Here is a 27,032-nt window from a genome sequence, read left to right on the forward strand (position 1 = left end):
GCAGACAAACAACCAGTCAAAGAATTCTCAGTTTGATTTATTGTCCTTTTCATTCTTTTGATATTTTAGAGGCTTTTTCTGTGTCAAAAGAAAAAAATTAACATATTTACAAACTATACATCATGTACAAGAACAACATTTCACGGGAAGTTCACCCAAAAATGCAAATTCTGTCATCGTTTACTCTTCCTCATGTCATTCCAAACCTCTATGAATTTAGTTTTTCTGTGAAGGAAAAAAGATAAATGTGCTTTTTTTTGTCAATACAATGAACGTGCTTAATCAAGGTTCAGTGTTGTTTTAACCCCAGTGACTTTTATTGAGTCAACAAAATCAGTTGGAACATTTTTCAAAATTTGTGTTCTTAAGAAGAAAGAAAGGCATGATGAAATTTATAAAATGATAAAATTTTGCGTTAACATTTTGGTGAGCTTTGTTAATTATCTATTTGCAATCAATGCATTACCCTTATACAATCTCATAGCACCTGCCTGTGTGGGAAGTTTTTAAGGGCCCAGATATGTAATGATTCAGCCTTGAAAAAATCTCTATAGTCTTAAATCTTTTTTAAAAAGCAAGCGGAGCTGCTGTTGCCGTGTTTTAAGAGATTAGTTGCCAGCAGATTGTAGACAGCACTAAAAGTCTTCAAGCTCTCTTATTTGGCCAGAATTTATAATACATGCAAGAAGAGAAGCTTTAGTGCCAGCTGGACACTTATTTAAATAGTGCAAGGTCCTACAACCAAATCATGACACCAATTTTCCTTTCAAGTATTTCATTAATATATTAACGTAGATAAAATTTGTAGTTTCTCCCTCAGAGAATCAAGTTCAGTGCAACATTCATAAAAAAATCTAATCATATACATCTCCATGATCAGGTCGGCCATTCCGAACATGAAATTAAATAAAAGAGAAGACACATTTAGTAATTTCCCACACAATTCACATTTGGCACAAAGGAGTCTTCTATACACCTACCCTTTGATGAGGGTTCATTTGGTTTGTGAACAGTAAAGAAATATTCTATTGGGTCACTGCGAGGATGTCTCCGCTGCTAAACTCGACCGGCCATGCTGGTGAAAATTTGGTGCCATGCAAGTGCCACCGCAACTCAGTCCCTGATGGGGGCCCTTCTTTATCCCCTCGCTGTCCATCAACCAACTGCTTTCATTTCCCAGCATGCCACAGTGCATCCCGCAGGCCACAGACGGGCTCTGAGCTATCCCGTTCAATCTCAGGTGACCGCACGCAGCTCCATTAGACACCTGACCTTGCAGGACGCTGCTGATGTGACTCAACAGGTCATCGAAAAACTTGGGGACTCCCTCGTAACCTGGGTAAAAAAAGACGGGGGTTTTAGGTAACGGTAGTTAACGGGTTTTATGTGACGACGCTGAAAGGATTGTAAGAGCTCTGAAAGGTAGATTAATAAAAGGCAGATATCATCTGTTGTCTTACTCCTGCGGTATCATGGGACTCGTTGGATGTACCACAGAGAGATATGAAAGTGCCGTTCCCTGCTAGATGCACGAGATCACCATGACAACAAGCGGAGAGAAGGCCAGGTGGCTTTTAAACATAGTGTGAGCTGACAAACACAGCTGTGCCTGCAGATACTACTATAGTCTATAAATCAATCTTCGAATGTACTTTTCCCCCCAACCTTTCCACAATAATATATTCACTACTAGTCAAAAGTTTTTCAACAGTAAGATTTTTAATTGTTTTTAGAGAAGTCTCTTCTGCTAACCAAGCTTAAATTTATTTGATCCAAATCACAGCAAAAAACGTTCAAATAACTGTTTTCTATTTAAACATATTTTAAGATTTTAGTATCCTTACTCCAGTCACATGATCCTTCGGAAATCATTCTAATATTCTGACATGCTGCTCAAAAAAAACCATTTATTATTATTATTATTATAAAAAAACACTGACTCACAGCTTTTGAATGGTTTTGTGTACATGTCACAATCATTTAAATTAATTTCTGATAAATGCTGATGGATTTTCCCATTCATCAAAGAATGTTTTGAATAAACAGTTAAATAAATGAATACATTTCCTGAACAGAGACAGAAATAACATTTTAGAATGATCTCTGAAGTATATATATATATATATATATATATATATATATATATATATATATATATATATATATATAGATAGATAGATATACATATACACATATACACACAGACTATATATATATATATATATATATATATATATATATATTTATATATACACAAAAATCATGGCAAAATCAATTATTGGTCCTTTGCTTTGAGGTTTCCCCCACCCACCTTTGCTTTGAGGTTCAGTGGGTGAAACCTCAAAGCAAAGGACTAATAATTGAGAAAATATTGTGTGAGAAGCAGATTCCATCCAACATTTTTAAAGTAAAACTCCTTATTAAAAAAATGATGACCTTTTTTAGCATTACAAAGCACCAAAAGGCCTCTTTATTATTCCGCACTGACACCATGTGGTCTGTTTGCATTATTGCATATCTGGTTTTGAAAGCAGGAATAGAGGTCAGTGAATAAAGATAACACATATCACCCAGTCACCGTTGGATTGGATTCAGCTGTTGTTCTGTGAGGACCTGCACGTACCTGGGAAAGCGTTGATGTCGATGACGGCGTGCTGGCCGGTCTGGTTGTTGATAATGATGTCAATCCCGAACAGAGAAATACCAAGGGCCTGTCGTAACCTTCTGGAAATTTTCTGAATGACATCATTGTTGGGTTCCCCATATTGGCCCTCCATGTCGTCCCTCTAGAGGGAACCAGAAAAGCTTATTACTCATTGTGCCAAAAACAATTCAGAAGTGCTTTTTAGCTATTTTAGATATTTTATACAACAACTAGGCTGTTTTTTTTTTACACATAAAATAAATGTCTAAGATTTTGCTGATTGTTTACAGGTATTTAAACCACTTTAAAAGCATTGTTTAAGTGATGTTGACTTACGCAGGTCAGGTCAGAAGAGGACTCTGGTTTGGACACATGATGACTGTTGAAGGATATTGCTCTCCTGTCTAGAAGATAAATAACACAACTTCAGTTATCCAAGAAATATTTATACTACTTTTCCAAAAGCTGGGGATAACACCATAAAAAAAATAATAGTAATATTATTTAGCAAAGACACCTATCAAAATATCAAGCAGCACAACATTTTTGAACATTGATAATAGTATGAAATGTTTCTTGAGCTCCATATCAGTTTATTAGAATGATATCTGAACGATCATGTGACACTAAAAAGTGGATTAATGGCTGATGAAAATGCAGCTTTGCCACCAAAGAGTTATATATACATATTTATTTTTTTTATTTCTAATTTAAACCTGAAATAGAAAAAAAAACAGTGTTGTATACATATTGTGTAAATATTTCAGTTCTTTCCATCCATTTCAGCTACATTTATTTTATGCAGCAAAAATGACAAAATCTTGGCAACAGTGAATTTGATCGGCCATCGGGGGGCATAAATTACCAAATCACATTGGCATCTGAGACTAAAATCTTTGAGTTGCTTATTTAATAAATACCATGTCAAAGACAAAATAAACCACTTCTCTGTAAGAAAAGCAAAGGGTCTAAACATCAGCAACATATGTTGACAGAATGGTCCAGACAGGCTGGGAGCCCTCTCCATCACACAGAGTTGCTCACGAGTGCCATTAATGTCAATCTCACTTTGTTTCTGATAAAGCTTTCAAACACAAGGCAACCTTATAAAAGTTCCAGACTATGTAGGTTTGTTAGGATATGCTTGTGTAGATGTTAAAACTAGTCGAAAGAGACCGGATGTCTACATTTCTGGACATGGCACCCTATAAAGTGTTTTAATTGGCTTTAATGCCGCCTGGTGAACTTGTGTCTGATGTGTGACACGCACAGAGTGCAATTTACAGATTTGTCTTTATTTATATGTGTGTAATACCGAGCAATATATCAAAAAACTATACCCCACCATTCAAAGATTTGTGTCTTATGCTCACCAAGGCTGCATTTATTTGATACAATGAAAGCAGTAGTATCATTAAATAATATATTTAAAAATGTTATTTATTCACGTGACGGCAAAACTGAATTTTCAACATCATTACCCCAGTCTTAGTGTCACATGATCCTTCAGAAATCCTTCACATAAATTGATACGCTGCTCAAGAAGCATTTATTATTAGTATTGAAGTACTGAACAGATGACATGTAAAACCTTTAACATTATAAATGTACATAATATAACTACTGTCTCCTTTTAAAAGTATTATTTCTTACAAATAATAATAATAAGAAATCTCACCGACCCCAAACTTTTAAAATAGTATTTAGCACTAAATCAAAATGGTTTGATTTACAACTCAATTATAGAACAGAATATTTCTAAACAAACGTAATTTTATACATGCTTTGAACAGCCTATTTTAGGAATGTTGTGTGACCCGACTGACCTGTAGGCCCAGATGGGAAATTTCTAATGGAGGGCCGCTGAACAACATTGTAGGCCTCTCCCACAACAAACACCTTATACAGCACTGCATTATGGTTGATAAAGCTCTGGATGACACACGGGGGCTTGATGTCCTTCAGATCTTCTTCGCTGAAGATAATGGCCATCTATTGAGAAGGAACCAAATCAACATCTTAACACATTCCAGAGCACAACATTCGTGTCGCTATCTTGAAATGCAAAGGGACAAACGAGAAAGGTCAAATGTAATGTATGTACTGTGCTCTCATGACACTAATCCATGTATGTTCCTTGTGTTTTCCGTTAGCTAAGTAAACCCATGTGCTCACAGTCATAAAACACATGACCATCAACCTGTTTGCACAAACACAGTCATTCAGCAGTTAGTGGTGACACATTAATCTAGTACGCCCCTCATTGTCAACACTGTAAAACAGAGTTATAGTGTCTTCAAGCAGTATTCTGAAGGAATGTGAGTAAATGGAGACTTTGCCTGTACATTAGTCACTGAGAATCAAAGATATGGTCACCATAGCAACGGAGGCTGCACCCCTGTTAATCATCCACGAGGACGGCAAGGTTACGTGTGATTCTGAGCGATGTATGATTCTCTCTCTTTATAGGGGCATATGTGTCAAGATACTTTACAATTTATGTAGTTTGAATTTTTTTTTAAGTATCACATGTTAAAGGCAACATAAATGAATCACCTCTATGAAGCAGAAGTGGCCCCAGTGTTGTTGATATATCAGAGAAATTAAATTTAGTTTTAATACGAATAATGACAATAGTTAGACCTCTCATGTCTTTAGCTTTAAAAAAATAGAGTGAAAAACTTGAGCCAAGAATTAATCATTTTAATGAGACGCCACTCGGTGTTAGAAATGATTAACTAACATCATGTAGCACCTCTTATGTAAAGGATCTGAACAGTACTGTACTCTACTGTACTTATCTAACGCTTATTATGTAAGATATGAAAAACAGAGCAGGTTACAGTAGATTAAAGTCTCTTACCTCATGGGAGTTGATGCCATGAGCTACCTGGGTTTTGCAGACTGCAATCGAACAAAAATAGTGTGAAAATGTGTGCCGCTCCAGTACACATGAGGAAATACGATCATGAAATTTGCCGCTGATTTTAAAAGGCTTAAACTTACTGAAGGGAAACGTGATTCCATGTTTCTGAAGCTGCTCCAGAGTCTCAGTGCCACATTCACTCTTGAGGACCATGAATGGAGGTGAGCAGATTCTGTCATCTACAGAAAACAGACACATGATCACATGCTGTGGTTTTGCCTAGATCTATTCAATTATTTAACAATACGTTAAAAATGCACTTCATATGTTGAGAATGTTTTTAAAAACTGCACTGATATCATGAAGATTATTGTATTCTTATTTGTTTAAAAACTACCTCCACTGTTTAATATTTAAAAACCCTCTTAAGATCAGATAATTTGACACAGCAATGTTGGGTTTATTTAGGTTATAAAAAAAGTCCCATGGAGTGATTTTCTAAAAACCTAATGATGAAAGTAAGATCCATATAAACTGTATGTCAATGTCAAAAAAATTAAAAAACACACTGACTGGCTTTTTTTTTTTTATGGATCTGATCAGATGGCCAATAAAAAAAATGTTTGTAAATGTCTAGGAGAAATAAATTACGGTATAACTGATTATTGGGTGCATTTTGATTTCACCATACTTTCTCTGACTTTTCCTTCCAAGCTAGCTAACGTTTCTTTCTTTTTGCTACACACACGAATGAAAAAGTAACCAGACAGCAACATCTTGACAAGATTATCCAGCACACCCTGAGCATAACTCTTCATAGACACCAAGTTTAGATGGGGAGCCTGCGCGCATTTTAAGTGATGACTAAACTTTATACAGAATAATATTACTATTGGATCCATGGAAACATGTAAAACTAAACCGCTGAGGTATCTGTGAATTTTCAGCTCGCTTTTGATCTGCAAACATCAATTAAATCTTATAAACAGCTTCTATTCCATGAGTGAAAGTGCAGGCTATTTATAGCCATTAAAAAACAATATTTTTCTATGTTGGGCAGCTCAGTGCAGCTCATCGTATTAAAGCATCACATTTTACATTAGACAAGGAACATGAATCCATTTGATCAAACAAGCGGTAACCTTTAAAGCAGCTGTAACGTGTAACAGTGATTTATGAGATAAACTAAAGTGTGCATTTTGGGAGATATGGGTTGATTACAATTCATTACGTACACATTTACCCATTTAATTTACAATTTACTTGTTGTCATTAACATGGACTTGACGCGGTGGTCGATTAGCTCATGGAAAAATGTGACTCATTTAACAAAATCAGTCATCGATGGCACTTGCTGATCCAGCTAAACATGCATGCATTGGGCAAGGGAGTTATTTTAAAAAGGATCTTGTGTAATACATAGGGTATATGAGCTGTGTTATCTTTCTTTTCCCAGAATCCATTGCAGTGTTGTTTCATAAGCTAACAGCCATAGAGGCAGTTGCCTGGTGAGCAGGCTCGAGAAAATAGTCACTCCCTTTGTATCCTAAACAGAGTCGTCTCTTTCTTGGAGACTGGGGAAGCATCAAGGCAGATGGTTAACTTCACACTAACCCTCAGCTGACACTCCTGTACCCACACGTCCCTCTGGACAGCACTGACGTTCACATATGATTTTGACTGGACAACATTGGTTTGCAAGAGGTTTCTCTGTGAACAATTTGGAGAGCGTGCTAATTGCTGCATTTAAAGATGCTTTATTATATAAGCCACATATTCAATGGGGTCCAAAAAGCCATACTGTCACATTGACCTCATCAGGTTGCACTTAAACCTGTGGAGTTTATACAGCTTGAGTGTGTCTGTCATAAAAGCAAAAGAGAGACACACCAAATACGATATTATATAGTTCAATCCATTTAATTTAAGTAACTGCTTGACTCAAGTTTGTATCCTGACATAAAAAATGGTAGTTTGTACTAAATTGTTAAAGAACACAAACTGAAACAATCCCAGACTTTAAAGGAATAGTTAACTTACAAATGAACACTTTGTCATTAAATTCATATATTTTTGGTGAGAGCTTTCTTACCCTGCCTAGACAGTAATGCAACTGACACGTTCAAGGTCCAGAAAGGTAGCAAGGACATTATTAAAATAGTCAGTGGTTCAACTGTAATGTTATAAAGGTGTGTTATAATGTTATAAATACTTTTTTGTGCAAAGAAAACAAAAATAATGACTTTATTCAACAATTGCAGTCTTACACACACATGGAAGAAAATACATTTTTGAATTAACTAAGGTTTTTTATATTCTTTGCACAAAAAGTATTCTTGTAGCGCCTAAAAATAAAGTTGAACCACTAATGACACATGGACCTCATCTTTCTGGGCCATTTCCATTACTGTCTATGCTGGGTCAGAAAGCTCTTAGATTTCTTAAAAAATATGTTCATTTGTGTTTCAACGATGAAAAAAGATCTTACGGGTTTGAGGGTGAGGGTGTAGTAATCAATTACAGATTTTTTATTATTATTATTTTATTATTTATGGGTTAACTAACCCTTTAAGAACCACTTTACACTACAGTTTAAATGTTTTTTTTTTTTTAAGTATACATTTATTCAGCGAGGAAGCAATGTCTCACATTTTCACCATAATATAACATTTTAGCAATAAATAAAACTTAAAAAAAAAATTATTATTAAATTGTAATTATTTTTCACAGTATCATTCTTGCTGAACAGTAGTTTATGTGTGGATACTTATGTGTGGAAATGTTTAGGCTGAATATTTTGAATAAGAGTGCAGATTTAGATGGAATTCCTTAGGCACTACGCCATTCACACAGCTGGTGATTCTGTTGGCTTGTAGTGATCCTGCGGGCCTCCTGTTATTTCTGTGGCCAGTGAATGCAGCAAGCGCAAGCAGCACAAAGAATGAACGACTCAGCAGCTTTAGGACATAAGCCCTCCATAAGCCTCACTCTTCCCCTGTGGAAAGGCAAAACCTGCCCTCCTCGTGTTAGTTTACCCCTGAAGAACAAAGGAGGTTCTAAAGACCTGGTTTAAAGAACCATTTACAACATTTAGAATGAGAGGAAATGCTGTAAATGGTTTGGTCTGCATTACAGCTTAACATGTCTAATACAGCTGACACAGAAAGCAAATTTGTCTTCTCTTCACATGCCATTTAGGGGTAAACTTATCTGAAATATATAGCTGGGTTGGACACTACCAATAATGCGATTAATAGTGCGATTAAATTACACCAATGTATAACTGTGGATTAGTGCTGTAGACAGACCTTGCATACATTCTTCAAGTTTATGGATTAGCTTGTATGACTTGCAGCGGTCCAGTAGAGTACGAATGGCTGGAAGAGGGTCGAGAATCACTGTTTCAGGATGAGCATCTATGTAGTCCTGGGAAGAGGTCCAAACATATTATTTTTAAGGTCTTGCTTTGTATATGCATACATGCAGCAATATATACACACACACACACACACACACACATATATATATATATATATATATATATATATATACTATTCTTTTTTTTTTTTGTATTAAAAGACAAGGAATGAAGCAGATAAATGTATGGCCACTTGAGCTGATTTACCTGAACACCTTGAACAAGCAGCAGAGACTCTGTGACATTTTGGTCAGCATCAACAATGTGGTCAGTCAGCTTGTGGATAATGACATCAAATGGACCCTGTTTCTCAATTGGCTGGTTCAGATCCAGCTAGACCGGGAGAACAAGGTAAAAAGCTCAGTAAACATCCATTAGGCATTTTTGTTTTAAACAATATCCCTCAGGGAAAATTCTACTGTCAATATATGAATAGGCAGAGGATAACTTTTTTTCAAAAATGCACCTGTGTGTATTATTTGTCAGACATTAACTATTATAATTAGCAAATGAAATGCAGTAGGTTGACAAAATAAACAGTTTGCCTACATTTAGAAATTCCAGTTTTGCCACAAGTTCTGTTTGCTCAAGGGGGACAGATGTTTTTGACGTGATGTTAATTGTGAGGTGTGATCTTTGCTGTCACTCAGACCTTATGCTCATTAGCTATTTTGTGTGTGACAGCACAATGCGTTCTGAAAGTTTTACATGGCATCTAATATGGAAAATGTCTGCTTGGGCTGCGCAGGACCTGTGGTCCCTTTGGGTTTAACCTTTAGGATGAGAGAATATTTCTCTTGGATCAGACCACAAAGGTTCTTGGCAGACGTCAGAGGCATTTTAACATGTCCTAGGCAGTTAATAGAGAACAGGGGCATCCCTAAGTGCATTTTTATTTCTAATACTCAGACCAAGTCCAAAGTCTCTCTTTTAAAAGCAGCACCAAATAAAGTACTTAGACTGCGTGGCCCACAAGAAGAAATCCTGAGGGTCTTAATATCTTATTCCCTAAATGGCTCAGTTACTCGGTTATTACAATGTTTGGAAGTACTCTCATGGCCAGCACAGATGTGTGACAAACAATTTGCAAAAACAGAGATAAGGAATGAAGAAGATGACACAAAGGTTCCATCTCATGACACTTCAAAGAAAAGACCCCTCCACTTCCTTTTTGTAAAAGATATTCAGCTGATACACATATCATCTGATATAAAGCACGACACAGCCATGCTTTACATCACATTAATGTTACTGTAGCTTTTTAGTCATTTAAAGGGACACTCAACTTTTTTTTGGGAAATAGGCTCATTCTCCAAGTTAACATGTTGAGTTTTAAAAATGACCAAAGAGCTTCAGTATTTTTCCTATTTAAAACTTGACTCTTCTGTAGTTAGATAATTTCTAGGCTGACATGACTAGGAACTATACTCTCATTCTGATGTAATAATCAAGGAAGTTTGCTGCCGTACCATGACCGCAGCAGGCGCCTGAAAACAGCCAGGCCCTCTTGCTTGCACAGGGAGAGTTTCCTGCAAACTGGGGACTTTTTTCCACAGGCGCTGCATAATATCATTTCCGCTCGTCATAGTACACAATATAACTACAGAAAAGCCAAGTTTTAAATAGGAAAAATATCTAAACTCTACTCTAAAGTGATGCTACTGGTCTAATTAGATTCAATGATCTATGCTAAGCTACGCTAAAAGTGCTCTGAGATCGGCTGAATGGATTCAATAATGGTAAAACTTTTTAAATAACAACCAGGCAAAGAGCTTCACTGCTTCCTGGATATAATAAGGCACCATTTGTGTATTTTGTATTTATGTATTTTGATAAAATGAGCATAATAGACTTCAAAAATCACTAAAACATCTTACTGACCCTTATAAACTTATAAATATTCACTTCCATGACCCTTGGGTTATTATATTTTTTAAATTAGGGCTGGTAAGCTCTTGAGAAAGTGTAATTATCTTATCTCCATAGTGGTGACATGCTGAAATTTTACACTATAGGTACATGTACTATGAACCTATAAAATAATTTAATAAGTAAAGAGCATGATGACCAAAAAAACCTTTTTAATAGTATTTACCCACAGAAAATATACTCAGGTAAATATTCAAAGGCTGAAATAACTAATGAGATAAAACATTTCCCCCGATTGCTTGGTGATTAAATAATAACTTAATGATTAAATAATCTCATTATCTTAAATTAATGACACTCCCCCTGTCTAAAGTGATCAGTCCATGGACCGATGGCTAGATAGTTAAGTACTATAGAGACCATGTAAAATCTATGACTGGGTGCAGCTGGTTAGCCTATTGCATGAGGTGTAAACAGGTCAAAGTCCATCATTTACTCTCTTCGGTTTCCACACCCTACATGCTCTAGATAGCAAAGAGGTGTACATCAGGGCAGTGGAGAAAGGCCCTCAGTGTTTCACTCATCCAGACAGCTTCCCTGATTAATGTCTGACTCACAATAAAGGCCCAGAATGAAGGACCAAGGACCTTGGTTTTGTCTGCCAGCTTTCACATGCGTGTCCCAAAACAAAACAAGGTGACTCTGTTCTGCCATCACTCACTACTTTCCATGGCAAAACATTAAAGAACAATGTTTGTCCATAAACATACATTTACTGATTTATTTATTTTTAGCTGAAGATTTGCTTTGAGTTCTGTGGCTACAAGCAAATCCTCATTTCCACTGCAAGCTGCTTGGTTTGTTAAAGGCAGCCCTTTACGTATCTCAGGGCCACTTCAGTTCCTCTTTAACTTAACACAGTATAAACATGCTTGACAAGGGCATGTCTTGCTGGAATGCGCAAATACTGTCTTTATATGTGCGCTAAAACATTACCAAAAAAAGTAAAAAAAATAAAGCTTTTATTTTACTTAAGTCATTGATACAACTAGTGATGTTTTTCTATTATTTTTATATAATTTTGATGTATTATTTTTTACTTTTCAATGAATAAATAACAAAATAATAATAATAATAATAATAATAGTCTATTAAATGTGTCACAGTAAAGTGTGAGACACTGTGAGTCATGTGTCTAATGATTTATCAGTGATTAACAGAGGTGATACAAAAGGAAGGTGCCACAAGTGCAACAAAATCATTCAATAATTTGCCATCCTTGAGCAAACACACCATGAGAGTGATGAGACCTAACTTGCAAAAAAAAAAAGTTCAAGACATCTGCAAAATACAAAAATACAACTCTTGACTCTAGCAAAGCCAGGTGTTCCTTTCTAGGACGAAATGCACACATTGTAGGTGAATCTGCCATTGTTACAGGTTCTCCAAAAAAATCATTCTCTTTACTTGAATCAAGCCAAGACCTAAAGACCTCTGTGTACCATGCTGTCCCACTGCAACTAATGTCCTCTAACTTCATAGAATTACTTGATAAGACAACGCTTCAACTTAGACTATAAATGTGGCTCATATCAGCCTGATATGAAAAAGGCTAATCAGGGCAATTTCCATGCAATTTTGTAGGAGCAAACTTATGTTTTGTTATGTTAGGCTATATTAGGCCTTGGCTAAAAACAGTTTTGAGGCAAAAATGGTCTATAAACTGTGCTTTTACTGGCATTTTTCCAATGGCAAAACAGCCACAAAAACGTTCACGCAATATGAGCATTAATAATATGACATTACAGTAAGCAACACCAGCCCTACTAGACAATGCATTTATTATTATGCAATACAAAGCTCATAATGGCAAAAGTGATTAACAGTACAATAATAGTACGTAACGCATATTTTGAATTTAAGTGCCACAAGGCATAATAGCTGCATTTTTTACGTAATGAAAGGCATGTTCGTAATGTTTTGAGCAGATGTTGACAAGTATTATACTGTGGAAGCAGCCTCACGTTAATGAACAGGCTTTTGTGTCATGGAAAAGCCACAAGAAAGAAAGAAAAATGCCATAAGGTTATCTTACCTGGATCATCTCTATGCCTTGTTTCCTGGAAAACAAAAAAGTGGAAAAACAAACAATGAATATTTTATATTGATTCCATGCAACTACTGTACTGTTGGCTCAAATCATGATCAACCTTGGCTTGAACTTGGAATAATGAAAACCTCTCGAGACAAATTATTAGGAAGACAGAAATTCAAACAGAACTGAGAAAATAGACGTGTCTCTCACACAAATTCTCCAAAGTCCCTCTCACAATCCCAGGCACAAAAAAAGCAATAAGCACTTGCTTAAAATGAGGTATCATCCATCTCCGTTTCCAGACACATGTCGGACACAATTATGCGACTGATAAACAAAACACGTTTTAAATGACACAGATCATTAGCTCTTTTGCTATATGACAATGTCTGTATTCTGGTAACTTTAAATCTTCACATTGAAAAGTCACTGAAGATAACAATAAGCTTGCATCTTTTTCAACATTTGACAATCCTGTTGTGGTTTAATGAATGTAGCACCGTTTGGCAGTTTATCGTTATAGCGCTGAGTCAGTCATTTGTTTCTAAAGCCTCAGAACTAGGTGAAAATATCTTAGCCTTTCATCAGATGTCCCAAGACAAATACGACAGACAGTAGAATAACAAATCACTGAGCATTTTATTAAGCTTAGGTTAAATCCCTTCGAAAACCGGTTATCTTTAGGCTGGAACATGCTTGTGAAAGACAGATCGAGTTACATTAACTCAGAAATGTCATGTAGCCCACACACTTCACGTCATCCGCACAGATGCGTATCTAAGGCATGTTCAGTGCCTCCCTCCACAAACACAACATTTATAGCTTTATAGCCATATTGATGACAATGCGATGTAAACTTGAATAATCCAAATAACACAGTTTGGCTTTGAATCGGTTAAGTAACAGGCACAGTCTTGCTGCAGACTCTTAGGAATGCATAAAGGAGATATGCGAGCAATGTTACTCCTAATTCTGAGAAATCGAAGACTGCCTGGTGCTTGTCCAGGTAACCGGTGAACTTTGTCCAGGCCTTTGTATTTTTATGGCGAAAAAGTCCACAGATTGTTTTATGGCCATCTAATTATGAGTATCCCAGGACAGTGTTACAAGTGACAGAGTTTTATAAGCAATTTAGGAAAGTTCAGAAGGGACTCCCTCAAATAGCAAATGTTTAGATAACCGACAGGTAGACTGACTATGCTGACGAGAGATATCCATGGTTTTATGATTGAAGCTTCATGGATGCAAGGGTGTGTTGCATAAGAGTAGTGGTTTATTGAGGGGATGTGCAGGAAAAGCGTAGTTTCATATTTTTTAGACAAGACTCTCCAGAGAATATAAATGACGGAGATGATGGTGAGAAATAGCGTAGAAGTACATTACTACACTTACTGGATACAATAAAGTGAGTGAAATGTCAACGAGAGGACATGAGGACATAAGTAGATGTCATGAATCATGTTTCCTGTCTCCTATAACACTAACTAACACTTTGCCCCACTTGTTTTAGATCTCATTTAAACACATCAGATTCACATTAGCACACCTCGAAAATAAATAAATAAATAAAATCTTATTTTACTGATATTACTCATATATTTCCTAATATATGAAATGGCAAGTAGCTTTAACATATATTCCTTAAAATTAACTAGTATATATATTTTACATTACTAGTACACTTTTAAAGTAGTAGTTGACAATCCAGTAAGTTACTCTTTTTAATTGCCAGCAACTGTTTATTAAATTGCTTATTATTAGTTTACAGAACTGTTATTAGACGCTAGTAGCCTACTTGTTTCTTTGCCATAGTTAAATGATTATATATAACAAGATTCTGTTGTTCTTTTTCCTGTTTGTGGAGAAAAAGAGGACTGAATAGAAGCAATTTAATAAACATCAGTGTATTCTATAACATATTCAAATTGTAGTAACATTTTACTAGTAACATGATTTTTTTTTAAATAAAATATTTTTAAGTAAATACATTTAAAGCCCCTAACTAGGTAAACTACCCTTAAAGTATTAATATATACTGCCTAGTACCAGCCACAAATAGCACTAGCCCATCTAATAATAAAGAAATCAATTAACTAATTAAATAAAAGACTGCCTATACTAGTCACTGATGGACTAACTAACTTATAACTTGCTAAAAATGGCAACTAGTAAAACAAGGAATCATAATATTAAAACAACTCGACTCTTGTTTAGCGCCGAGACGCGCTTTTACGCACCTGCACATATCCACGAAGGTCTGGAAACTGAGTTTTTTAACCTTCTTTTCGCTGAGCCAGTATCCAACTCTCTTTCCTTTCATGAACGTCTGCATCTCTGGAGAGAGACAGCTGTGTCAGTCCACTTGCAAAATGGCATTATCAATTAAGAAATCGACCGGCAATCTGGTTTCGGGCGCCCATCATAAACCGCACGCGAGAGGAATAGCTGGTTGGTTTAACGTCAGAAGACCTCACCTGACACAATCAATGCGCTCCGATCAGCTACGAGTCTCGTAAAGTCCAAGCAGACTGTCCTCAATAGCCCATCCAGGATCGCTAGCGTCCTCCGCGATGCCTGTCCCTCTGTCTAAATAGTTGTTCGATTTTATGGCAACTTCGTCACGTTATTTATATGACACCGACACATATCGACACGACAAACACACCGTGACAAATCACAGTGCGAAACCAGCGTCCCTTGTCTAAACTCGGTCTTATTTATCCGAGAGCTCTGTCCATTACAATGCACCGCTGTCGATTAACAGTGTAATGATGATTGGCCATTTGGACAGCAACGAAACCTATTTGCCCAGGCACACCCTCTTTCAGAGGCGGGCTCAAGGCACTGGTTAAACTTGCGTGGTGTTTGCGAGGTGTTTCGTTGTACCAAAGTTCAAACCTTTCACAATGAGTATTAATAAAGAGATATAAAAGAGTGTGCATTTTAACCGAGGCGTTAAAAAAAATGCTATAGTAATGTATTAGCGTTTTTGAACCGTTAAGTACTTGGATTAATTTGTTGTGCATAAACAGCAACTACATTAATATAAACAAATTGCTTCACCCAATACTGTACTATTTGTAAGTTTCCTCCATATATAGGATTTATTACACATAGAGGCCTACACTACAGTTTATTGTAAAAGTATACTACATATTTATTACAAGTCATTAGTTTACTACACTTAATACTACAGTATGCTCTAGCATTCATTTACAAAGTGCTGTAAATTATATAATATATACAGTGTAAAACAATATAGTATTTGCTATAAATTACTGAGGTATTTTTTTCTTGTGGGATAATTTCAAGTATTTTCGCTTAGGTTAGCCATTTCAATTATATAAAATATTTTCAGTTAAAAACTAAATATTTTTAATGATATAGGTGATATTTTACGTGATTTAGAGAAAAAAACAATGAGATTACTGAACAAGCTTTGTGGACAGGTTGCTGCCCACACCGTGTTTCTTGCTATGCTTGGTATAAATACGAAACAACATTTCTGACAAACATGTAGCAGTAAGTGTTAAGCTTGTGTACAGCTTTAAGTTAATTGTAACTATAATTTTCCCAAATAAAGTTTCAGAAATATGATTATATTCATGATATATTTTAACAAAAAAACATATCTTCATAAAAAATATTTTATTTTCTAAAAGGATTTTTTAAATATAGCAGTACAGTTGAGCTATATGTTGATTTGGAGGGATTTGGCAAGCCGTGTAATGCCAGAGTGAAAGGCATAACTTCCATAATGCCACAACAAACCGGTGTTCGGATCATCTTTTCTTCTCACAAAATCGGCTGAATGTAAGCTTTTCCATATTACAAGCTTACCTGCAGCTCTGGTGACTTCGTGTGTTTAAAATTCATGAAAATTAAAAAAAAAATAAATCTAAGAATTATTGAAATGTTGGACTACAAATCCGTAGGTGCTGAGGCATCAGAAGCAATTACGTAACTACTGTTACTGCTATTGTATATATATATATATATATATATATATATATATATATATATATATATATATATATATATATATATATATATATATATATATATATATATATATACATACATATATATATGTAATTATATATATATATATATATATATATATATATATATATATATATATATATATATATATATATATATATATATATATAATTACACACACACATATGCAATCAGTTTAAATCATTGTCTTATCTCAAAAATAGTGATTTGACCACCCTAGTGAACCTGTGCTTGGTTAAATGGAGCTGTTCTTGTGTGTGACCCAGCGATGCTCTAGGGGGCAGTAGAGTACTTAGCGAGGTCAATGATAAAGTCGGCGAAGACTCACGGGGAAACTTCCCGGATGTTGCTATTCCAGGAAGCGAGTCCTATGACAACAATCCTGTGACAGCGTTGTGTGTTTTGACTTGAGAAACATATTGCCATGAAAACCGCGCAAAATGGATTGATCGTGTGATCACAGTAAGTAGCCCTCATGTGTGATCATGTGTCAGTAGATATAATGTGGGCGTGTCGCTGTATAACGACACAACAGTACTAGTCAACAGCTTTCAGGAATCTCCAGATGGTGAGGTTTCTTGTGTTTGAAGGACTTCCTCTTTGTATATTTAATATTTTAGTTTTTATAATTACTTTAAAAGTGTGTTCCATGCAACCTCGAGGAGTTTAATAGTTGGAAATGTTGAAAATGTGATATTATTAGTGTTATATTTGTAGTGAATATAATTAAATATTAACCAGTATATTTAATAACAATTAATATCGATATTGGTATTTTTCTCAGTGATGAAGGGGCTGATTTGCTTTTTATTTCGTGAATATTTAGCAGCGATTGATCACATGATTTCACATCCATGTGTTTGGTTTCTTGTCATGGTTTGCCTTTGCCGTCTTTGTCTCTCCAGAGAAGAGCATGGAGAATGATGAATTTCCGCCAGCGGATGGGGTGGATAGGTGTCGGACTGTACTTGTTGGCCAGCGTCGCCGCCGTGTATTATATATTTGAGATCAGCCAGACATACAACCGACTTGCACTGGCGCAAGTAGAAAAGGCAGCTGGAGCGCAGACGAAATGGTCAGGAGACGCCTCTTCCTCTTCCCCGTCTTCAGCCTCATGGATCGTGACCCTGAAAACGAGACTTCTCCTCCTGCCCTTCTGGGTGTGGGCCACCATTTTCCTCATTCCCTACCTCCAGGTGTTTCTCTTTCTTTACTCCTGCACGAGGGCGGACCCCAAAACTGTAGGATACTGTATTCTGCCCATCTGCCTTGCCGTTCTCTGCAACCGTCACCAAACCTTCGCCAAGGCCTCCAATCAGATCAGCAGACTGCAGCTGATCGACACTTGAAGTGATTGTTAAAGATGCCATGCGGCTTGGCGTCTTAGGGGTTGGGCAATACAAAAGTGCATTCATAAATAACATAATTTTTTAAGTCTTGGTCCTGCTTTTTTTTTTTTTTTTTTTTTTCTTTTTTTTTTTTAGGTTCAGGAGTCATTTCTTTTGTAATATTTCTTTTTCTGTATGGACTAATTGAGTTATTTGCAGCTCCAAAACAGTTTTTGTGTATTTTTAGCAACAACAACAACAAAAAAAATGGACTACAGGCGATGTTTCGTACTCTTTCAAGCTGAATTGCAAAATTGGTCCGCATTTTAATTGAAGTAGATTTATAACAGGATCCAAAAGTGCTTTTCATGTCGGCACAGTCCTATGGTGTTTTTTAAGGAGCTTTGTCTTGATTTAACTGAAAACATTTTTATAATTAAAAATTACATTTGATAAAATTAAATCCGAGTAGCCTAAGTGGAGGCAATTAAGCCATTGTCCAAGATGTGGAGATGGATTATGTGTGTGTACTACTTGAACTACACTTCTGATGGTGGTTAGATGGTAGATGAATAAAGATTTCTCTGAGTGGACCGCTGTAATTGTTTCTATACTACGAGGCCAATGGATTTGTGGTGTCACTTTAATGCTCCAGGCGTTTGTTCTCGACTCCAGTGGACGTTTTATCGGTAGAAAATAAGAAAACCGCTGACAGTGGTGCAACATATGTATTAACCATTTGTTTATAACAGTGTCTATCTTTTTATTTGTTTTGAATATAAAATGCACTCAAGGCAGGAACAAAGAAAGGAATTGTAATAAAAGGTTTGTATTAAATATACACTTTGTTATCAATGTTTTGTTCAGATGATTTTTTTCTTTTTTTTTGTCAGCTCTAGACATGGCGAGAGTGTTCTCTCCAAATCATCTGTTTGTTTGACTAATATTATTTTTCATGTATCATGGTGATAATCAAGTGTCCTCGAGAAAAGACTATCCGTGTCTCATCAAACAAATTGTTCATATTCATGTCTGTGGAATATTTGTGAGCTCAATCTCACGTCTTATTGTTGAGGGATATCTGCATTATTTTACGGTGCGAGTAATCTGATCTTGCATAAGAAATGCAAAGGTTATGTTGACTTGTCGGGTGTGGTAGGTTGTAAGGTTTTCAGCTTCAACCTGTGCCGCAGTGTTTTGATTTTTAAAATCATGTATTTTTGTCAACAGTGTCTTATTTGTGGAAATGTTCAAAAAAGGCAAATCATTTTTTGTCTAAAAAGGGCTTGACTGTGAATTTATAATGACGTTTAATGGGTGTTTGTTAATGACTTTCCATCGCAATCTTAATGCACTGTGGTTTGAAACGACTGGCAAAAATCAATAAAGAAATGTAATGTGCAGTCTGTATCCCTTTGTAAACGTTACATTGATTTCTCAATCAGAAACTCAGACATTTTATTGGACAATTTGAATCCAGTTTATTGCACAGTGGTTTATCATTACCTGTTAGCTGAAGAAACCACAGTACCGATAACCGCTGTCAATTTGTAACTTTTTACAACAGGAAAAATTTATTGACGAAACAATTTTCCTTTCACGCGCTTGCGCTTTCGCCTTTTAGAGGAACCTGAAAAAATAACTTATAAATATAACAAAATAAGGCAAAATCTCAACACGGTCTCGAATTTGTGGCTGACATAAAGGTTTTTCAGATGTGACCATACGTCTTTATGAAATAAAGGCCATAACAAAACAATGCCAGTTCTGAATATCATGACCGCAAGGTTTTTATCCGCTTCTTCGGAGGCTCCGAGTTCGGCTTTTTAGCGGTCATTTGTGTGGCATTATCCTCCTCGTCACTGTCCTCTTCGTCTATGAGACGGGTTTTAAAAAAAATGGAAATTAATTAATAAATCAATAAATCGGTAACGACAAAATATAATAACGCTGACTTAACTCTAATAAGAACACTGAAGTAGTAATAGGTATTATAAAATAAATAAATACACGTTTCCAGAAAGGTGACTTTTTTTTTTTTTTTTTTTTTTTTTTTAAATCTGTTGGTTTTCTATAAACAACCCAGCCTTTATTTGAGCAACTTACCATCTACATCTGCTGTGCTGTTTTCCGCTGAGCCCCTTTCTTGTTCAACAAGAGCCGTCAGAACTTCAGATATATCAGCATTTAGTTTCTTGATGCCAGTTATCATTGATTTCAAATGGCCATCTGCTTGTACTGTAAACTGGCTTGTCTGTCCATCTCGATACTTGAGCTCTCCCTTCAGCTCGCACGCTGCCATGTTGCAGTACAGGCTGTGAGTCGGTTGCCAGATCTCACAAGAAAAGCACGCAACATGGACCGAAAATGTTCACGTCTAAAAAATGATTTCTAAAATAGAATGGCATATACTAAATTACAGGCTACACTACAACAATTCTCAAAAAACTGTTAGCAGTAATCACCCAATTGTGCAAAGAAAAAGCTAACGCAACAGGCAGCAAATGAACAATATTAACGACGAACAAAATGCAGACAAAACCATGTACATGAACATAACAATGTAAAAATGTGACAGTTGAAGATTTTTTTTAAATATGTTTCAAAACAAACAAAACGATCGTACGAGTGACACGCTATTATGAGCGGGATATTTAGTGGACATGGCAACAAGTATCTACCCTTTGAACTGTGACCTATTAAATTAGTTTTGAAAACAAATCCCATTTTTTTCCTGTTTATCCATAAACCCTGAGGTAACGTGGATGCGATGTATGAAAACATATTAGGCCTAAAAAAATCTCTGAAATAGTAAATTCTATGCGCAACTCCAGCTACTCTCCCGCCAAAACAGCTTGTATTTGCATAAACCGGAAGCAGCATTGGTTTTGTTATTGTCACAGCTAATCCCGAATAAATTGTTCGGGTAATGTCAAATTACATAAGACTTTCCTACTCTTTTTTTTTAGTTCTGTTACAGAGAACCCGTTGTCTCCAGTAAAACGGTATCTGGTGGACAGTTCGGTTATTTTGTGTGTCGTTTCGTGCCCTGGAACAGGAACTAGAAACATTTTTTTGCGCTCATCTCTTCAAGGATGGCGGCAAATGGTGGAGAGGAGGAGGCTACCGTATCTCTGGTGGACGTCTTAGAGGAGGATGAAGAGCTGGAGAACGAAGCCTCCGCTGTTCTCGGAGGGAGTGATTCAGAGAAATGCTCGTACCCGGAGGTTTGGCGTCTTTACGTAAACGCAGGCTTTTCACATATTCCGTTTTTAGCAAGCGGACCATAACCACAGCATATTTCGCCGTGTTGTTCAACATAATTCTTGCGAGATTGTTTCGATTTGACTTTAGCACAAAACATCAATGATAAAGCTGCGTCTGTTTGTTGAAAATAAACCGTATCGCAATAACCGATAATAGCGAGATGCCCCTAAAAGTGCCTGTCGGCAAATGCACTGTATTTGCATGAATATTCTGAAATATAAGTTAGGTTGTGATTTTTCTTTTGTCCTGACAGGGATATGTGAAGCGTCAGGCTCTGTATGCCTGCAACACCTGCACACCAAAGGGAGGAGAGCCCGCTGGCATCTGTCTGGCATGCTCCTACAAGTGCCATGAAGGCCATGACCTTTTTGAGCTGTATACCAAGAGGTGAATGTTACCACAGTCCATCTTAAATAACCACTTAAGCTGTGATACTACGTTAAAAGGTACATTTGCTGCTGCTCTAACCCTTTTAAGCAAAGCTCGGGTCTGACATTGTTTGATGGTTTGCTGAAGCGGTTTCATCCGCAAACTAATTTGTGTGAATATAGTTTTGACTGCGTGAAAGTGGGATTATTTAGCTGTGTTTCCTTGACGTATTTGCACTAGCTGTATCGTAGGCGAGTGAAGGCCGCGGGGGCCGTCACATAAAGCATGATTTTAATGTGAAGAAATTTCCACATGGAGATCTGGAGGCGATAAAACTATAGGCGTCAGTGTTTTTAGATAGTTTGACGCTCGGATTCTACTTTAAATTGTGCTTCCTGAGGCATTGTGATGTATTGTGAGTAAGCTGCATTCATTATTTAAACCTTATTGATAATACAGGAATTTCCGATGTGATTGCGGAAACGACAAATTTGGGGAAATGGAGTGCAAGCTGTTTGCGGTGAGAGATGCTTTGCTGTTACTTTTGAATTTGTGCCTTTCTTTTTAATTGGATTTTTCTAATCCGATGGATTCATTGTTACACAGGATAAAGAGAACGTGAATTCAGGGAACAAATACAGCCATAATTTTTTTGGCTTGTACTGCACATGTGACAGACCCTACCCAGATCCAGAGGACGAGGTAACTTGTGGTTTCTGTTATTTTATGCTGTATTGCAAATAAACGTTTAAATCATGAATCTGTATTTTTGTGACTTGCATGTTTAGAGTGCTTTTGTTCTATTACATCTTATGAACCATGCTCTCTCTTCAGGTTCCAGATGAGATGATCCAGTGTATCATGTGTGAGGACTGGTTTCATGGTCGGGTTAGTATCAGATCAGACTGAAGTCAGGCAGGACATGAGCATGGTTAATGTTTGTGTGTGTGTGTGTGTGTGTGTGTGTGTGTGTGTGTGTGTGTGTGTGGATAAGGAGCATAATGCATTCGGGTTGAACTGTTGGAAAACATATACGTGTGTTTCTCTCAGCACTTAGGCTGCGTGGTGCCAGACTGTGTGGAGATGCAAGAGATGATCTGCGAGTCGTGCATGAATAAAACTCCCTTCCTTTGGAACTATGCTGCACATATTGCAGGTAATATTGTTTATATATACACACACACACACACACACACACACAGGTCATATTAGAAAATCATTAAAAAGTAATGTAATTTAACTAGTTCCATATTTAAAAAGTGAAAAACTTGCTCTGATAGTGGCATTCAGCTCGTCTGCATTGTTGGGTCTGGCATATCGCATCTTCCTCTTCACAAGGGTAGGCGAGTTTGCTGGCCAACTAAGAACAGGGCTACCATGGTCCTCAAACCAGGTACTGGTAGCTTTGGCACTGTGTGCAGGTGCCAGGTCTTGTTGGTAAATTAAATCTGCATCTCCATAAAGTTGGTCAACAGCAGGAAGCTAAAGAGCTCTGATTTCCAAAGAAAATGCAAATTTTCTTTCATCAGAGAATGTAGCTTTGGACCACTGAGCAGCAGTTTAGTCCTTTTTGTCTTTAGCCCAGGTGAGACGCTTCTGACGCTGTCTGTTGTTCAAGAGTGGCTTGACACAAGAAATGCGACGGCTGAAACCCAGGTCTTGCATACATCTGTGTAGTAGTTCTTGAAGCACTGACTCCAGCTGCAGTCCACTCTGTGAATCTCCCCCAAATTTTTGAATGGGTTTTGTTTCACAATCCACTCCAGGGTGCAGTTATGCCTGTCCTTCTCGTACACTTTTTTTTTTTTTTTTTTTTTTTTTCTCCCTCCTATCATCATTGTCTTCCCTTCGCCTCTCTATTAATGTGCTCGGACTCAGAGCTCCGTGAACAGCCTGCCTCTTTTGTGTCTCGCCCTCCTTGTGCAAGGTGTCAGTTGAACTCTTTTGGACAACTGTCAGGTCAGCCGTGTTCCCCATGATGGTGTAGCCTACAGAACTAGACTGAGAGACCATTTAAAGGCCTTTGCAGGTGTTTTGAGTTAATTAGCAGATTAGAGTGTGGCTCCAGGTGTCTTCAATATTAAACCTTCTGAGACACTGAATTTGGGCTTTTCATTAGTTGTCAGTTATAATCATCAAAAATTCAAAGAAAGAAAAATGTGAAATGTATCAGTCTGTGTGGAATGAATGAATGATTGAATGTAATATGCAAGTTTCACTTTTTGAATGGAATTCAAATAAATCAAGTGAAATAAATCAACTTTTTCATGATATTCTAATTATATGACCAGCACCTCTTTGTGTGTGTGTGTGTGTGTGTATATGTGTGTTTATAATTTTATGCTTTCATTTTGCGTTTACAATTTAGTATAAAAATGACATTAAACACATTAAAACACATTAAACTGATCAAAAGTAACAGTAATACCATTTACATTGTTTACAGCATTTATACATTTGTGAAGGTTTATTGTGTGTTGTTTTGAATCAGTACCACCCATAACAAAAGTGAGTCCATGCAAAGGAGAGGAGGATGTGAAGGTGGAGGTAGAAAATGATGAAGAGGAGAAGAAAATTAAAAACGAGAGACCGAAGAGCCCTGTCGATGAGAAGGTACTTGCTGTTCGCTTTAATGTGTTTTCTTCTCTCTTAAGAGGGAGGATGACGCATGATTTTTTTTTTATGTTTTTCATTTCTGTTCAGTCCATTTTATTACAGATGGCCAAATTTATATCTCCTACTTTTATTCAATAAGGTTTTTTTTAAGGCATGTTGCACTTGGCTGTTTTAGAGTCTCGCCACAAGGTGGCAATATTTCTGTGACAGTGCATGTCTGAAAGACTCTTCCACGGGGAATTGGTTCATCTCATATGCGTCATCCGTCTCAATTAAGCTGTAATTGGAAGGAATCGAGCTAAACTGAATTTGCACCACATTGCTTTGTTGCTGTTAGCAAGAATGCCAACGCAGCAGTATGAATGAGAAATGATTTTACGGTCTACGCAGAAAGGGAAGAATCGGTGATCAAGATTTGATCACTTCTCTCTGCCGTCAGGTGCAGGTCAACGGTACATCCGCCTGTAAGCGGAAACACCAGGAAGAAGCTGAAGGCTCCTCGGAGGAGGGTTCGTGCTCAGGTTGCAGGCTGAGAGAGATGAAGGCCTCGGGGAGGAGCGGGACTCTGCAGGGCGCAGTGTTCTGGCCGTCTGCCTGGCGCACAAAACTCTGCACCTGCACCAAGTGCAAGGTACAGAGGAGACGTACTAGATAAAGCTGCATTTAGCCTTGTTTAAAGGATTAGTTCAATTCCAGAACGAACATTTCCTGAGCATTTTTCCAAGATGTTCATGTCTGTCTTCAGTCGAAAGCGAAATACAATTCTTTTTCTTTATTTTTTTTTTAAATCACAAATGCCCGTCTTGCACTAGTTCAACCTCAAGTATCACTTTGGAAAGATCACATGTAAGCATCCTAGAATTTACAAAGCAAACATGCAAAAACAGTCACATGGCCTACAAAAAAGGTAAAGACACGCTCGTCTTTGCCAGGATTTCTACCTAGAAGTGTTAGGCAATCTAGAAATCTCGGCTAGGACACGTCTGGGGAAAATGGCTCCTATAGTCACCCTAAGTTATGGGAGTTTTTCACCCTACCACAACCTTTTGAGCCGAAGTACAAAAGCAGAGATCTAACCATGCCTCACCTTTCCAAACCACATTGAACCCATTTGCCACTATTTAAGTCCACTATATAGAGAATGTTTTATTTTTATTTTTTCTCAACTGAAGACAGACAGACATGAGCATCTTGGATGGCATGAGGGTTGGTAGACCTCTTTTTAACAGTGATTTGAATATAATAACTGATAAACACTACATTTGTTTCTGGTCTCATGTTTGGCTTTCTTTGCTTAGGTGCTCTATACAGATGCAGGAGTGTCTTTCCTTATGGATGAGATGGACACTGTCCTGGCGTATGAAAACAAGGGCAAGTCTACAATGCAGGCCGAACAAGCAGGAGGAGCTGAGGGCCGCGACCCCTTGATGTCGGCCCTAAACACCTTGAATCGGGTTCAGCAGCTGGAGATTATCCATGGTTAGTGAAATTTAGTGGTGCTAACGTCCTTTTATGCGAGAAAGCAAAACCCATTAGTTTTCTGGTCGACGTGAGATTTCAGATATAACTGCTCAGCTCCGATGGTGACTTTGAATGTTTTCTCAGAATATAATGACATGAAGACAGAACTGAAGGACTACCTGCAGCGATTTGCAGCAGAAGGAAAGGTAGGTTTTCTTGCGTTTGTTTTTTTAATGCGGTTTATTCAAATGTTAGCTTGTAGTGCTTGGTGTTCATTTTCTTCTTCCTCTTCTTCTTCGTTTAGGTGGTGACACCTGAGGACATCCGTCAGTTTTTCGAACAGCAGCAAAGCCGCAAGAGACGAAGAGCCAACGCAGGCCAGTACTACTGCAGTTAAACCTTCAAGCTCCATCCAGTCCCCACAATCTGTTCGTTTCAAGGCCACCCCTGGTTTTGTAAAATAAATATGCAGTTCAAATTCAGGCCCTCATAACCTTGCATAGTGACGTATGACAGGATCTGTGTTTCCAAAGACGTAGCTGTAATTATTTTCTTGTAATCCTGCCATTTCAAATCAACACGTCGATTGGCTCTCAGATGCATTATGGAGAGATTAAAAACAACGGATTAATGGAAGAGCACTTCTATAACGTCATATAAATAGGAATTGCAGTCAATCCTCAGGAGCTCTCTCTTTTAAGCAATTTAAAATGGTGCCCGTATTTACAGAAGGCTATTAGGGAAGTCAGAATCACACGACTGCAGTCAGTATTCATTTTGTTCTGATGAGACGGCAAATATTCACATTCATGTATGTCAGGGTAAATAGATCTACAGCCGGTTGGGAAAATTTGCTTTAGATGACAGACTCAAGCGCTTTTTCAGGTTGTTCAGTTACACTTGTGAATTTGTCTAGTAACGCTTTATTCATTTTATCTTGTTTTAACCCATTTTGTTTGTAGTTTGTTACTTTTTAATGTCCTATCTTTGAGAAATAAACATGGTAATACATTTGGGTCCTGCGATGTATGTCTCAAGTTTATCCCAAGAACACTGTTGGGGAGAAATTCAGTGTT

General features: G+C 37.1%; 4 protein-coding genes across 6 annotated transcripts; 2 read left to right on the forward strand and 2 right to left on the reverse strand.

The window, feature by feature from the left end:
- Positions 1-16: 16 nt before the first annotated feature.
- Positions 17-15,666, reverse strand: itpk1a (inositol-tetrakisphosphate 1-kinase a). Its single transcript, XM_043219942.1, has 11 exons — positions 15,367-15,666; positions 15,130-15,226; positions 12,893-12,917; positions 9,136-9,261; positions 8,819-8,936; positions 5,651-5,749; positions 5,508-5,548; positions 4,471-4,636; positions 2,981-3,048; positions 2,624-2,786; positions 17-1,335 (listed from the first exon to the last, which is right to left on the reverse strand). Exons 2-11 carry the CDS (start codon positions 15,222-15,224, stop codon positions 1,034-1,036), a joined length of 1,203 nt encoding a protein of 400 aa, XP_043075877.1. The 5' UTR covers positions 15,225-15,226; positions 15,367-15,666; the 3' UTR covers positions 17-1,033.
- A 1,580-nt stretch (positions 15,667-17,246) lies between these two features.
- On the forward strand, positions 17,247-19,653 carry tmem251 (transmembrane protein 251). Of its 2 annotated transcripts, none has more exons than XM_043219633.1 (2): positions 17,247-17,377; positions 17,821-19,653. In XM_043219633.1, exon 2 carries the CDS (start codon positions 17,836-17,838, stop codon positions 18,262-18,264), a length of 429 nt encoding a protein of 142 aa, XP_043075568.1. In that variant the 5' UTR covers positions 17,247-17,377; positions 17,821-17,835; the 3' UTR covers positions 18,265-19,653. The 2 variants fall into 2 exon arrangements, with proteins under 2 accessions (XP_043075568.1, XP_043075567.1); XM_043219632.1 differs by lacking the exon at positions 17,247-17,377 and adding an exon at positions 17,388-17,483.
- A 46-nt stretch (positions 19,654-19,699) lies between these two features.
- Positions 19,700-20,593, reverse strand: si:dkeyp-55f12.3 (uncharacterized protein LOC568418 homolog). Its single transcript, XM_043219634.1, has 2 exons — positions 20,350-20,593; positions 19,700-20,118 (listed from the first exon to the last, which is right to left on the reverse strand). Exons 1-2 carry the CDS (start codon positions 20,543-20,545, stop codon positions 20,018-20,020), a joined length of 297 nt encoding a protein of 98 aa, XP_043075569.1. The 5' UTR covers positions 20,546-20,593; the 3' UTR covers positions 19,700-20,017.
- A 521-nt stretch (positions 20,594-21,114) lies between these two features.
- On the forward strand, positions 21,115-26,972 carry ubr7 (ubiquitin protein ligase E3 component n-recognin 7). Of its 2 annotated transcripts, XM_043219631.1 has the most exons (12): positions 21,120-21,248; positions 21,338-21,470; positions 21,764-21,897; positions 22,339-22,399; positions 22,486-22,581; positions 22,714-22,767; positions 22,930-23,035; positions 24,371-24,492; positions 24,935-25,126; positions 25,794-25,974; positions 26,101-26,162; positions 26,261-26,972. In XM_043219631.1, the coding sequence occupies exons 2-12, from the start codon at positions 21,339-21,341 to the stop codon at positions 26,351-26,353; spliced, it is 1,233 nt and encodes a 410-aa protein (XP_043075566.1). In that variant the 5' UTR covers positions 21,120-21,248; position 21,338; the 3' UTR covers positions 26,354-26,972. The 2 variants fall into 2 exon arrangements, with proteins under 2 accessions (XP_043075565.1, XP_043075566.1); XM_043219630.1 differs by having other exon boundaries at positions 21,115-21,470.
- Positions 26,973-27,032: the final 60 nt, after the last annotated feature.

This window comes from Puntigrus tetrazona, chromosome 20 (genome assembly GCF_018831695.1).
Source record: "Puntigrus tetrazona isolate hp1 chromosome 20, ASM1883169v1, whole genome shotgun sequence".
Classification (NCBI taxonomy): domain Eukaryota; kingdom Metazoa; phylum Chordata; class Actinopteri; order Cypriniformes; family Cyprinidae; genus Puntigrus; species Puntigrus tetrazona.

What these genes read in the sequence shown, in the direction of transcription:
- ubr7 (XM_043219630.1), top strand. Translation starts at nt 21,339, where the DNA reads ATGGCGGCAAATGGTGGAGAGGAGGAGGCTACCGTATCTCTGGTGGAC. An exon ending in CTATGCTGCACATATTGCAG is followed by an intron (nt 23,036 to 24,370) that starts GTAATATTGTTT and finishes GTTTTGAATCAG; the next exon opens with TACCACCCATAACAAAAGTG. An exon ending in AGAGCCCTGTCGATGAGAAG is followed by an intron (nt 24,493 to 24,934) that starts GTACTTGCTGTT and finishes CTCTGCCGTCAG; the next exon opens with GTGCAGGTCAACGGTACATC.
- si:dkeyp-55f12.3 (XM_043219634.1), bottom strand. Translation starts at nt 20,545, where the DNA reads ATGGCAGCGTGCGAGCTGAAGGGAGAGCTCAAGTATCGAGATGGACAG. An exon ending in CAGCACAGCAGATGTAGATG is followed by an intron (nt 20,119 to 20,349) that starts GTAAGTTGCTCA and finishes CCCGTCTCATAG; the next exon opens with ACGAAGAGGACAGTGACGAG.
- itpk1a (XM_043219942.1), bottom strand. Translation starts at nt 15,224, where the DNA reads ATGCAGACGTTCATGAAAGGAAAGAGAGTTGGATACTGGCTCAGCGAA. An exon ending in ACTTGAAGAATGTATGCAAG is followed by an intron (nt 5,750 to 8,818) that starts GTCTGTCTACAG and finishes TGTTTTCTGTAG; the next exon opens with ATGACAGAATCTGCTCACCT. An exon ending in CGACATCAACGCTTTCCCAG is followed by an intron (nt 1,336 to 2,623) that starts GTACGTGCAGGT and finishes TTTTTTACCCAG; the next exon opens with GTTACGAGGGAGTCCCCAAG.